We start from the raw sequence: 13152 nt of genomic DNA on the forward strand, positions 1-13152 counted from the left end.
ACTGCTTGTATTTCCCGTGTCTTTGTAAGTTTTTCATGTTTTTTTTTCTTGGTATCTTATATATTGTATACAAGTTAGGTCAAACGAAAGGTTCCAAGTTAAACAGATGACAGTGAGTATGGGTCTTAGGAAGAGTGAAGAGTTTCTGTGAAGAGGTACCACTAGGTTTGGATCCTGTCTTGCCTCCAGGGCTAATAAGATAGGCATCAGTTTAACTCTTAATTGGATTAACGGAGATTGAAAATGCATGGATGGATATAAAACAATTATGAATTGAAAATGCATGGATGGATATAAAACAATTATGAAGACATATATATATTAAAATAACTAATACTTCAAAATAAAGGATTGTGCAACTTATGAAATATTAGACTTCATTATTATCTTTTGTATTTAATTATGTGCTTTGAAAATTTCTAAATATAAAGCAAAAGGCTGGAGAATGTTCATTAACCACTCAGAGAAATACAATTTACTTTCATTTGAACAAAAATACCCATTAATTTACACCACAAAACAAGGTGTACAGACATCTCAATGATGATTAAGAGGGTGCCTGAGCCATAATCCAAGCATCATAGCAAAAGGTCTGAATACTTTTTTCAGTATGATAGTTTTTAATTTGAAATACATGATCAAGTTTCTAATATCCTGTTTTCCCTTTGTCATTCTGAGAAATTAAGTGTTACTTGACAAGGGGGAAAAATGAATTAAAATGAATTTAGGATATGACTGCAACATAGCAAAATGTGAAGAACTGAAGGGATCTGAAAACTTTCTGAAAGCACTCTAGGATGATGAGTACAGTATAAGTGAAGGGAAATTATGCTTCAGCTTTATAATGGATTAGTTAGGACTTATCTGAAAGACTTAGTATGGCTAGGTAAAGGCTAGCGAAGGGAGACTGGGCTGACTACAGGACTGTGAGGTATGAATTATGAAGAAAAGTGAAGAAGTGACATGGCCGATGTGCTAAAAACACTGGAAGTAATTAGCATGGTGGATCCCAGTTGTTCATTTAAATTAAGGGATACAGATGAACACTTGTTACAGGAAACATTTGGACAAACTTTAAAAGGCTCTTCTTCACACAGACAAAACATAGACATATGGAATAAATTAACAAGTAGTGTAATGAGTTTTAAGGATTTTCAAAATTTGACTTAATGTTATTTTAAAAAAAACGCAAAAAGAATTGGTGAGCTTTGTTGGGCTAAATGGCCTGTTCTCATCAAAATGGGTATTAATTTTTTTAGATCATCTTTTTGAAAGGGATAAACAGTGTGGTGTTCAGGTTTGGAAAGAATAAATAAAGGTGGAAATTCATTCACTTCCTAATCTCCTTACCCAGTGCAACATGGGAAACAACTAAAAGATTGTCAGTCTATTGCCTGCGCACAGTCATATTGGTATACTGTATCTTTGACTAGCTTATTAGACTAAGGTAACACGTGTCTTTGGGATGTGGGAGGAAAATCAAAACACACACTGGTGTGAACATGCCTGCCTGTGTTTGTACAGGTATGAAAACCCTAGGGACTTTAAAAACAAACACACACTCCCTGTGCAATACTGTAGCACCAAAAAATCTTACTGAAAAGGCTTTACTTAGTGAATTGTCATGCAAGTGAATTTGAAAATGAATGTATGAAAGAAAAAGGTTCCTTTAAAAATATTTTTAATTCTAGACAATGTTCCTGGACATCACCCGTTTATAGGGGATCTCTCTCCCAATATAACCTCACTTATCCAACCCATGGATCAAGGGGTTATTGCAGCTTTCATGTACTATTATCTAAAAAAGATGTTTTTACAAGCAGTTACTGCAACTGATGAAGGTACTAGAAAGACACTCATACTGTTCTTAAAAGAGTACAATATTTATCACTGCTGCTTTGGTGTGGGATGACGTCACCAGGCAGTGTATGAATGGCATCTGTAAAAACAATGAGATAATAACTTTGAAGGTCATGAAAAAATGAGTAACTTTGAAAAATAAACAAAGCTATTGTTGAGCTGGCAACAACTTAAACCTTGAATAGAATGAAAAGGATACAGGAGAGCAAACAGAAACTGTTCTAGAAGAACTGACCAGTGAAGAATTGCTTTGAATTGGATGAGCAGCGTGTTCTATAAGAACAAGCAAGAAAAAAAGATAGTTGGACATGAAGAACCAGAAGAGGGGCCAAACAATTCACTGTGAAATATCTAATAGAAAGTGTGCTCAAAAAGGTAGAAAAAGACATGGACTCCAATGCAAAATGGTATTTATTAATAAAGAGGAAAGTGTATTATACATTCACGTGCTATAAGCAAATTTATGAAGACACAAGGAAACAAACTAAGCAACACACATTATACATTTTCCAGAAGAGACCAACACTTTCCTTCAAGTACCGATGTAGAAAGTGACATTGTCATATTTGATGACTAGCTATGTTAAACAGGAATAATTTGTAAGACAATGGGGGTTTAATATAGTGCTGTCAGTTAACTGGATATATCAGAAGCACTAACCAACTAACATGGTGCTTTTCTGTATACAATATTTGTAGTTATTTTGCTTTTCTTTTTACCAAGGGCTATTATTATTGGTAGGAAGTGTGTTGTCATAGTTAAGGCTTTGGACAAAGAACTTCAAACCCTGAGGTTGTAAATACAAATCTTGGTACTGATACTGTGTGGCCATATGCAGATCACTTCACCTGCCCGTGCTTCATACAAAAAAAAACCAAATATTGTAAGTTGTTTAGGATAAAGGCTTCAGTCAAATAAACAATAATAATAAACAACACAGTAGATCGCTAGAACTGCTTACTCTTGTACATGCTATAAAGACCATTGTCCATGAGGAAAAATTCCTGCATTAGATTATTTCCTGCTTTTTCTAGTGACTTGGCTTTTATTGGTCACTGCGAAGCAAAATTTTACAGGAAATTGTATTCTTTGAAATTGAAAAGGGAAATCAGTAGTAATAATCTGAAATCTGAGTACTGTATATATTATCTTTATTAGATGTTTACAATTGCCATTATTTATACCATTGTAAGTACAGTGTTTCTTTTTGTGTTTTTATCAGTTGTATATATTGCACCTTTAAAGTCTGTGGATAGGAATATAGATGTATATATGCATATGCAAAGCAGTACTTGAAGTGGATATGTGCCGGTATCCTATCCTATACAGCAAATCAAGTACCTATCCAAAACCAACATTTCTCCCTTGGAGTCTTCAGCACTATGATCCAAGAGCGAGGAAGGGTGGGTTCTCCATTAATGTTATGATTGTCACAGTCAAAGAGTGTGTTTTATTTCTTTTCAGCCACTACCACAGGGGTTGGAGGTTGACAGAGCGAAACAGACAACCAAGAAGAAAGTCGGTGCCACCAGCAAAAAGCAAAACGCAGCACTAACTAAACATTGGGATTTGCCAAACTTCTTCTTTACATTTTTTTCTTACATTCTTTTACAACATGATCACATCTCTCTGTCCAAGACATAGCCCTGCCTTCGGTTGTTTGCCCATTCTACTGGTTAGTGAAGCTACTCGTGTGGCTTATCAATCAGAATGCTCTATGTGCAGTGCATGCAAGTTACCATAAAGTTAATAACTATTGGCAAATAAAAAAAATGTGTCAGCTAATTTTCTTTTTTTTTTTTTTTTAACAATGTCACCAAATCGGTCAAGGTATTTTTGAGATTTTTGTGTAGTTTTTAGGGGGGAGTGTTAACCCTAACTAATGATATATTGAAATGTCCCTTAACACTGGATATCTTCTGACCTAGATGTAATATCCTGCCAAATTTCAGCTTTTTAACTAAATAGGAAGTCAGTCAGCTTTTGCATTATAAATATATGTTATGGGTAGAGCCTGGAAATTGGGTAAACCTAGCATAACCTGGGTAAAGCTCAAGGTTTGTCCAATTTTCAGGTTTTACCTGTACGAACATCCAAATAATAAAAAAAGACTTTATGACCAACACCTTATTAATCCCCCCACACCCCTTACAACCTCGCCCTCCAACTGCTATATATATTGCCTTTGGCTCCTGTATGTGTAATCTTTTTCCTCTGATGATGACACCTGGCAGGTTGTCGAAAGCATAGGAATAAACTATTTTAAGATACGTGACCCATTTTCATCCTTTGTGGATCTCTAGCTACAAATCACAAACCATAGCTTCCTTATATGTTATACTAAAGTCATGCAAATAATTGAGACTGAAACAATCCCAATGAAAGATTGTTTGCCGAGTGATTTGGATGAACTTACACCTATGCAATTAGTGTGCATTCTAAAACTTTTTACAATTAATTAAATTTTCACAATTAATAAAAAATTAAAGTTTAAACATTTTTAAAGTTTTAAAATCAAAGAAAAAATGAACGGTTATAACTGTCAATATCAAAAACAAATATTCAGTGATTGTTATTTTAATTGGTTTTGTCGAAGCTAATACCGTGAAAAACAAGAGTACAGTCGCCTTCTCATTGTACAACAATTCAGCTCATGTCATGGCAAGTACACCTACAGTCTCAAAACTATTATTACCTGTACAGTACTGTACTGGGAGATCTGGGGACCTGGGTTCGCTTCCCGGATCCTCCCTGCGTGGAGTTTGCATGTTCTCCCCGTGTCTGCGTGGGTTTCCTCCGGGCGCTCCGGTTTCCTCCCACAGTCCAAAGACATGCAGGTTAGGTGGATTGGTGATTCTAAATTGGCCCTAGTGTGTGCTTGGTGTATGGGTGTTTGTGTGTGTCCTGCGGTGGGTTGGCACCCTGCCCGGGATTGGTTCCTGCCTTGTGCCCTGTGTTGGCTGGGATTGGCTCCAGCAGACCCCCGTGACCCTGTAGTTAGGAATACAGTATAGCGGGTTGGAAAATGGATGGATGGATTTGCTAAAACGTGATACTAATTTATCTTATGCTGTACAGTATATCTGACCTCTCCTATGTCCATATTGACTTGTATCCCCAATGCTGAAACGTAATGCGAACCGAAGTCAGTGGATAAACTTGCATTAACCTAAGTAGTAAAGACTTCGGAGAAACTGCCTTGAATACATACCATTATTTGGGCAGCTGAATTACATCTACACATGTATTTTACACCTTATAATGGAAAGCATATGCAGTGGAAAACTTAGCAAGTCTAATTTGACGTGACAGAGAAAGCAGACTGGCCTTAATTAACAGACATGCGTCCATTCTAAATGGCAGACGAACAACTTGAAAACATCCACCTTTTTCGCGTAACTTGAATAACTCCGCTTCTGCTCTACTCAGACGCAGTAATCGTGACACGCGGCTTAACATTATTACGCATTGCGCATCTTCCGATTCCAGACCCGGAAGTGCGAACTCTTACCTGACCCTGCCACCACCAAAACGCGTACAGATCCGCTTTTTCCAGGCTTGTATTCTTCTTTGTGTTTTACTAAAATTACCATCCGACATATAATTACTAATGCGATAAGGAAAGAAAGTCCTAAAAATGCAGCAACACAAACAAAGAACATGTTGCCTAACACTTATTTACATCATGACCACGCCCATACTACGGTGGTCTGTACAGGACAAAATAGTTGGCTGCGCTTTGTCTATTCCAAGGACGGACCTGTCGCAAAAATAGTAAGAGGATCGATGGATTTATAACCTATTGCTTTTCTAAACACTTTCGATATTTTTTAAATACATTTGAGGTGCTGACCAGTAGTCACGACTTTAAACGGGACATGGGTATTTAATTATTCAAAGTTCAGATTTAATTGCTTTTCTTGGACGCCCTAGTAAAAAACATATTCTCACCATCTCATCAGTTTCGAAATGGCGCATCCTTTTATGATTTTTAAAAATCTATTGTATCCTTTTTTGTTTAGCCTGAAAGTTCTATTTATAAAGCAATAGAAAATGCTGCACAGTAGATAATTGATACAGCTACATGTCTTACATAGTGAAATGTACAAACCTTAAATTAACGGGTGCGCGTGCATGAATTAGAGTGCTCAACGATGGAAGGGCTGTAATTTTTGTCTTAAATTGTACTGGAACTACAGGGAAAAGGTGTAGATGCAAGGCATCTCTAAAATACGATTGCTCAAAATATCAAAATGAAAGGATTACAAATTATTTTTAATCAATTGAAATCGTCATGCCTGCTTCTGTTTTAACAGCCTGATTTTCTTCTACATGTTTAAAACAGCGGTGGACAGTCTGTCCTGGAGGGCCACACGGTTTGAAGAATTTCATTCTATCCCCATTATTTAATACTGCCGAAGCATTTATTAGTTATGCAACCTTTTATTATTACTTTTAGTTGACTCACTCCTTTCGATTCCACACCCCTACTTTCTTATTTTAATCTTAAACTGCTGCATTCACTTTTATTATTAATAATAATTATTAGCATCTTATCTTTAATTATTTACATGTTATTAATAATAGGATACATCTGAAAAAGGCACATTTGTCCATGTAACTCATTTGTGTTCATTGTTTACATTTTACTTATTTGGCTGATGCCTTTGTCCAAGGCAGCTTACAACATTTATGATACAATTGGTGACATTTCTTTTGGTTTTTCAATTGGACCACAGGCAGGTGAAGTCACTTGCTCGATGTCACATAGAGTCAGTAGCAGGATGTGAACCCACCACCTCAGGGTATGAAGTCCAAAGCCTTAACCACACTGCCTGCCACTGGTTTTATCAAATATTTGAAAAAGGAAAAGGTGAAGGACCTTCAAATTATTTGGAAGATATCCTTTGAAAAGAAAAAAAATCTGCACTATAAGAAAGACCTGAACGAAAACACAAACAAGCCATAAAATTAAATATGATCTGTTATTGCCAAGGGATGTTCTTTAATTAAGTGATCGTGTTGCAGCTAAAACTACAGCTGCTATGGCCCTCCAGAACCAACTTTGCCCACCCCTGGGTTAAAAAGTGCCAAAATCTATCCTGAACTCATAACACACAAGGCAGGACAGAGTTTTGAATAGAACATAAGCCCTTCAGTAAGCACAATCATGCATATCATCATCATCATCAGTGGTCACTCAAAATTGTGCATGAGTGTCCTCCTTCTGGGCCCTAGTTCCTATAGGTCTTCAGATGGGTAAGGAGGCTGATACAAGGCCCACATTTTCCTGTGCAGTCTGGACAAGGGACAATGGTGGTTACTAATTGTATCTTTTGGCAGGAGATCTCTCCTTTCTAAATCTGTCCTTGATTTCTGCAGCAGATTTTGATTTTAACTCTTTGAGGGCTGAATATTTTTTCCACAAAACAGTTTCTAAAAAGCAATGGTTTCACACAGAAATCAACATAAAACGTCTGTTGCTGCATGCTGTGACTGCCAGTTTGCCAAGAATATGCATCAGGCTTGCTGCCAGGCTGTCTTTACATGGCTGAGTCAAAGTCACAGTGCATTGCAATCTGGTTTCTACCTGTTATCATTGTTAAGTGGCAGTCTTCCGTGGCGAACATTGTCAATGTAATGATAAGCGGGGGACCAATCAGCTGAAGCTGGAACCTCACATTCGTTTTCAATCACTCCGAGTCCAGTTCAGAGATAACAGGCAAAATGTCTTCCACGGAGTGTTTTGCTTTACGCATTCATTTAATCTCTCACCAAATGTCAGTGCCATTTTTGCCATTGTTTGCGCCTTGCTACTCACACGAGCGCAGGAAATCTCAGTCGGACCAGTGAATCTAACTTTCCTTCTAGCAACAAGCGTCCAACTAAAACAGAGCGGTTGGTTTTGTCAAAGCTTACAGTCGATTACCATTGTCAACTCCTCCTTTTGACAAAAGTCGACATCAGCCCTGAAAGAGTTAACGTGCAGTACCCACACACAAAGAACTTTTCTCCAGATCGTCCTGTCAGTTGCTGATGCCTCCCAATTGTTAAGATCTGCACGGGATTTTGTAATATTTGTCTTGATATTCCTTGTATCTCTTCTTGTGACTTCCTTGTGCACATCACCCAGTAAGAGGTTGGGATAAGATGACTCATTTAGTCATGCATGAGTCTAGCATTCGGATGACATGGCCAGTCCTTGTGTTATGCATTAGTGACAGTGACAGTAGGGATGCTGGTCTCTTCCAGTGCATTGGAGTTTGAACATTTGTCCTCTTAGCTGAAATCAGGATTTCTCTAAGGCATCTTTCTTGATATGTCTCAAGAGCCCTCATGTGCTTGCTGTATGTTGTCAAGGATTTTGAGATGTAGTGTAACAGCAACAAAGAATGAGAAAAGGTTTGGAGCAATGACAACTTATACACACCTGTGCACACTCAGTCTTATCAGGTCAGTTCACATTTCTAGTTTGCATACACATCTTCAGGATGTGGGATGTAACCTTTACCACACTTGAGTAGAACTGACAAACTCTGCATACTGTAAGTTATGGATGGGTTAGGAATGAAGCACAGTCCTCAGGAACCTTTAGGTTAATTAGTTTTAACAACTGGGCCACATGACTATCAGCCAAATACATTTTTAAAAATGCCCAGTTGTTTCTGTGACATAATCAGTTAAGTGTACCACTGATCATTAGCAGCTATCATCAGGAACACAGCATTTCTAAATAAAGTTTATATCCTTTTTGAAATAAATTACAATTTGAATTGAACTCTTTTAGTTTCTTTGCTGTAAAATATGGAACAATATACAAGTACCTACTGAATAGAGATACGTCAGGCTGGCACATTACAATTGTTTAAATCACATCTTAAAACTAACTTTTTCAACCTAGCTTTTTGTTAAATTTGTGACTAATCAGATTTTTTGTCTTTTGTTTTCTCTTCTTGGTATCTGATGGCGGCCCTTTTAGATGAAATTCCCTGAAGCTGGTTGAAAGAAGAAGAATACAGGGGTCCTGTCCTTGATGACATCTGCACTGCACTGGCTGACTATCGTTTCGTTATTTTTATTTATTTTACATATACGATAGAATGCCCAGTGACATCTGGGCGGGCTTTTAGTTTTTTCTTTTTCTTTTTTTTCTTTGTTTACCTTTCCTCATTGACCCTCTTAATTATATTTTGTATTGGAATAAATGGTTTTGTTTTTGATGGTAGTACAAATCAGAACATTGTTAGGCATAAGTCAGGAACCAACTACAAATGTGATTCTAGTCCATTGCATTGCATACTTATGGACAACGCACACAGACTCTCTTATATCTGAAACATCCAGAGCTGCCAGTTAACCTAACATGTACTTCTTTGGGACGTAGCTGGAAAATCAGGGTGCCTGGAAAAAGTCTCATAGACATTGCATGAAAGTGCAAACTCCAGGGTTTCAGATGTGTGAGGTAATGACATTAAATACTGTGCCTCTGTGCCACTCTTATAAATAACAAGTCACCCTAATTTTAGATTATCTACAGTTGAGTATCTCTGGAGGACCCTTAAAGATGGCACAGTGGCACTACTGCCTTACCTATTGCAGCCTAAATTCAAGTTCAAGTGTATTGTTTCAGCTGTAACAATAGCTTTCAGATTATTGTCACAAATACAGAGTTTTTATTTGCATGTCTGGAAAACATGTTAACACTGTACAGCATCATGATCTGCAAGTACCGTATTAATTAAATGTGGACTTTACCTTGAAGGTTGTGGATTCTACCTTTCCAAAAGTGAATAGTTCTAAAAGTAACCTGAAAATCCCAGACATATTGAGCAACAATTGAAATAAATGTAGCATTGAAAATAGGATTTATTATAGAGGTAATATGGGCAGCACGGTGGCGCAGTGGTAGCGCGGCTGCCTCGCAGTAAGGAGACCCGGGTATGCTTACTGCGGGTTTGCATGTTCTCCCTGTGTCTGCGTGGGTTTCCTCTGGGTGCTCCAGTTTCCTCCCACAGTCCAAAGACATACAAGTTAGGTCGACTGGCGATTCTAAATTGGCCGTAGTGTGTGCTTGGTGTGTGGGTATGTGTGTGTGTCCTGCGGTGGGTTGGCGCCCTGCCCGGGATTGGTTCCCTGCCTTGTGCCCTGTGTTGGCTGGGATTGGCTCCAGCAGACCCCCGTGACTCTGTGTTTGGATTCAGCGGGTTGGAAAATGGATGGATGGATAGAGGTAATATGTTTTTTTTTTAAAATGGGACGTTCTGGAATGGAATCACTATTCTCTATGTAAAATCTGGTCATATTACCTACAGTTTAATTTCCTCATCCAGTGACTGCCTGTGTAGTTTCTTGTTACACTTTGGTTTCCTCTCATATTCCAATGGCATTCATGTTAACTGGAGGATATAAGCTGGCCTCACGTGAATAGGTGTTGTTCGCATGCCTTGCAAATAATATTGTATCCTTGCAGCCAATACTGCTGGAAATGTCCAGACTTCTTACAAGCCTTTTACGGTAAAGCTGGTTTAGAAAATGAGTGGATGAAGATGTAAACAGTGTAAAACCAAGAAGCCATATACTGTAATTGAAGAACTGCTTCATGTGTCCCTGTGGTTGGGTATACTTAAGAGTTCCTCCTGGTCTGTCATTACTGCATTTTTTTGTTTTTGCTGTGTGTGTGTATAATAGTGTTTTTTTTAAAAAGTGCCAGGATGGTTAATTCTTTTTTAGGTTTGAAAGTTTGCCTCACTACTAATACCTTAATTTTTAAAATATGTTTAATGGTATACATTTTGGGCATATATTTACTTTTTTGTAAAATGTAACAGAAATACAATGGAATTTGTTATTATAAAATAAATTGAAGGCATTTATTCATTCACTGAGCAGATTTTTTATAGATTTAGTTTTTAGCTCTGAAATGCAATGCAAGGAGACACCCAAGTGTCATTCTCACTAGATGCTTAAAACTCCTCCCCTAGTTCACCTTTTCTATCCAGGGGCCTCATGTGTAAATGGTGCGTTTGCACAAAAATGTTGCGTACGAACATTTCCACGCTCAAATCTCGATGTATAAAACCTAAACTTGGCATAAAGCCACGCACATTTCCACGATAGCTCATACCCTAGCGTACGCAAGTTCTCCGCTCGGTTTTGCAGACTGGCGGCACCGAGCGTCAAAGCAGTGCTACTGTTCTTATGTGGTTACCCTTTCATTTTTAGATCCACTTCCCTGGTGCAGCTTTATCATATACACTGAAACTAACTGCATATTGCTTATTAGTTTAGTGCATCTGATTGTAATTAACCTGTAACAATATAATGGTCCAGGGAATAGCCAAAGTATTCCAAATACCATAGCTGCTTTGGTGTTGTTACTCTCACTGCACCTTTTTTTTCTTCTTTCAGCTGCTCCCGTTAGGGGTTGCCACAGTGGATCATCTTTTTCCATATTACTCTCACTGCACCACTCCGAGTATTTATATCACTATATCTGAGTGGGGAATCACAGATCTACAGCTGATCGGAAAGAGAATTATCGGTATACAGCATCAAGCACACATTGCCTCAGCCATGCTGCCTATTTGAACTGCTCTCATACGGCAAATGCTTCAAAGCCTTTCCTGTACGGACCTCGCGGTTCAGAAACAGTTTCATCCCAAGAACTATAAACACACTCAATCAGTCCATCAAGTGCTCCTTATAGAACTGTTTGTACTTATAAGTACAATTACCTCACTGTAAACTTGCACTACAGTTATAATATTACACAACCTGAGCCACTTTATAAAGCGTGTATTTACATATGATGACGATATAATTTTTAAGATGAAATGCAGCAAAATATGTTTATTATATTATACAGATAAAACTTTAACTTCATTTAAATAATCTATATTGTTTATAATTAAACATGCAAGGACACGGTGTCGCAGCGCTAGTGAGGAGTTGGCTCTCCGTTCATGGATTATTCCTGCCTCGCGCTGTATTCTTGCTGGGACTGGCACGACACTGGATGGATAGATGGATAGAATAATTAAACATGTACTATGATATTTCAATGTTCCTTAAAAGTTTTGAAGAATCGGCATTCAAAGCTTACAGATGGCTTAACGTCTTTTACAGAGCTGATTGTGTGGCGATTGGGTATTTGGAGAAAGAAAAGTAAAGATAGGAATTGGGGGTTAGTACGTTTGAAAGAAACAGTACTACTACAAAAAAGTATTTCATCGAAGGTCGCGCATTGCACAGCAAGCATATTGCGTGAGACATGAACAATCACTGCGCCACCGTGTTCCCATGTTTAATAACATGCTTTAACTCCTATCATCATGAAAATGATATCACGTATACATCTCAGTATTTTAATTATTCAGAGAGCTGTAATATTACAAATGTAATGGATTCTGTGTCCTGTCGGAGGAAGAGAAAGCACATAGTGATTCACACACATAGAGCACATAGAAGAGCAAATACAAAGCAAAGCATTTAACATGCTACTTTAGTTATGATGGGATTTGAGAAACTAGTAAATTAAACGATTTTAGATGAAGTTTATGATGTTCTACTTTAATGACAAAATAAAGTATATGATTAAAGTTGAAATTTCGAGATTAAAGTTGACATTTCGTGCTTTTTTCCCACTGTGTACCATTTTTTTCCTCTGTACCCTAATAAGCTACCTATAAATACCTGGGAGTGCAGCTGGATGATAAATTGGACTGGACTGCCAATACTGATTCTCTATGCAAGAGAGGACAGAGCCAGCTGTACTTCCTTAGAAGACTGGCGTCCTTCAACATCTGCAATAAGATGCTGCAGATGTTCTATCAGATGGTTGTGGCGAGTGCCCTCTTCTACGCGGTGGTGTGTTGGGGAGGCAGCATTAAGAAGAAAGACGCCTCACTCCTGGACAAACTGGTGAGGAAGGCAGGCTCTATTGTAGGCATGGAGCTGGACAGTTTGACATCCGTAGCAGAGCAATGGGTGCTCGGCAGGCTCCTATCAATTATGGAGAATCCAATGCATCCACTAAACAGTGTCATCTCCAGACAGAGGAGCAGCATCAGTGATAGACTGCTGTCACTGTCCTGCTCCACTGACAGACTGAGGAGATCGTTCCTCCCCCAAACTATGTGACTCTTCAATTCCACCCGGGGGGGGGGGGGGGGTAAACGTTAACATTATTCAAAGTTATTGTCTGTTTTTACCTGCATTTTTATTACTCTTTAATATTGTTTTTGTATCAGTATGCTGCTGCTGGAGTATGTGAATTTCCCCTTGGGATTAATA

General features: G+C 38.1%; 1 protein-coding gene across 3 annotated transcripts in view; it reads right to left on the reverse strand.

Moving 5' to 3' along the window:
- Positions 1-5571, reverse strand: part of alg14 (ALG14 UDP-N-acetylglucosaminyltransferase subunit) — a 286344-nt gene extending 280773 nt beyond the window's left edge. For 2 of the 3 annotated variants that reach the window (XM_051933027.1, XM_028811114.2), the window contains exon 1: positions 5372-5571. In XM_051933027.1, coding sequence (XP_051788987.1) covers positions 5372-5522 — 151 coding nt within the window. In that variant the 5' untranslated portion in view covers positions 5523-5571. Of the gene's footprint in view, positions 1-5246; positions 5335-5371 lie in introns of those variants that run through there. The other variant, XM_028811115.2, reaches the window with a different exon arrangement.
- Between the last annotated feature and the right edge of the window lie 7581 nt (positions 5572-13152).

The sequence above is a fragment of the Erpetoichthys calabaricus genome, chromosome 10, assembly GCF_900747795.2.
Source record: "Erpetoichthys calabaricus chromosome 10, fErpCal1.3, whole genome shotgun sequence".
In the NCBI taxonomy this organism is placed as follows: domain Eukaryota; kingdom Metazoa; phylum Chordata; class Cladistia; order Polypteriformes; family Polypteridae; genus Erpetoichthys; species Erpetoichthys calabaricus.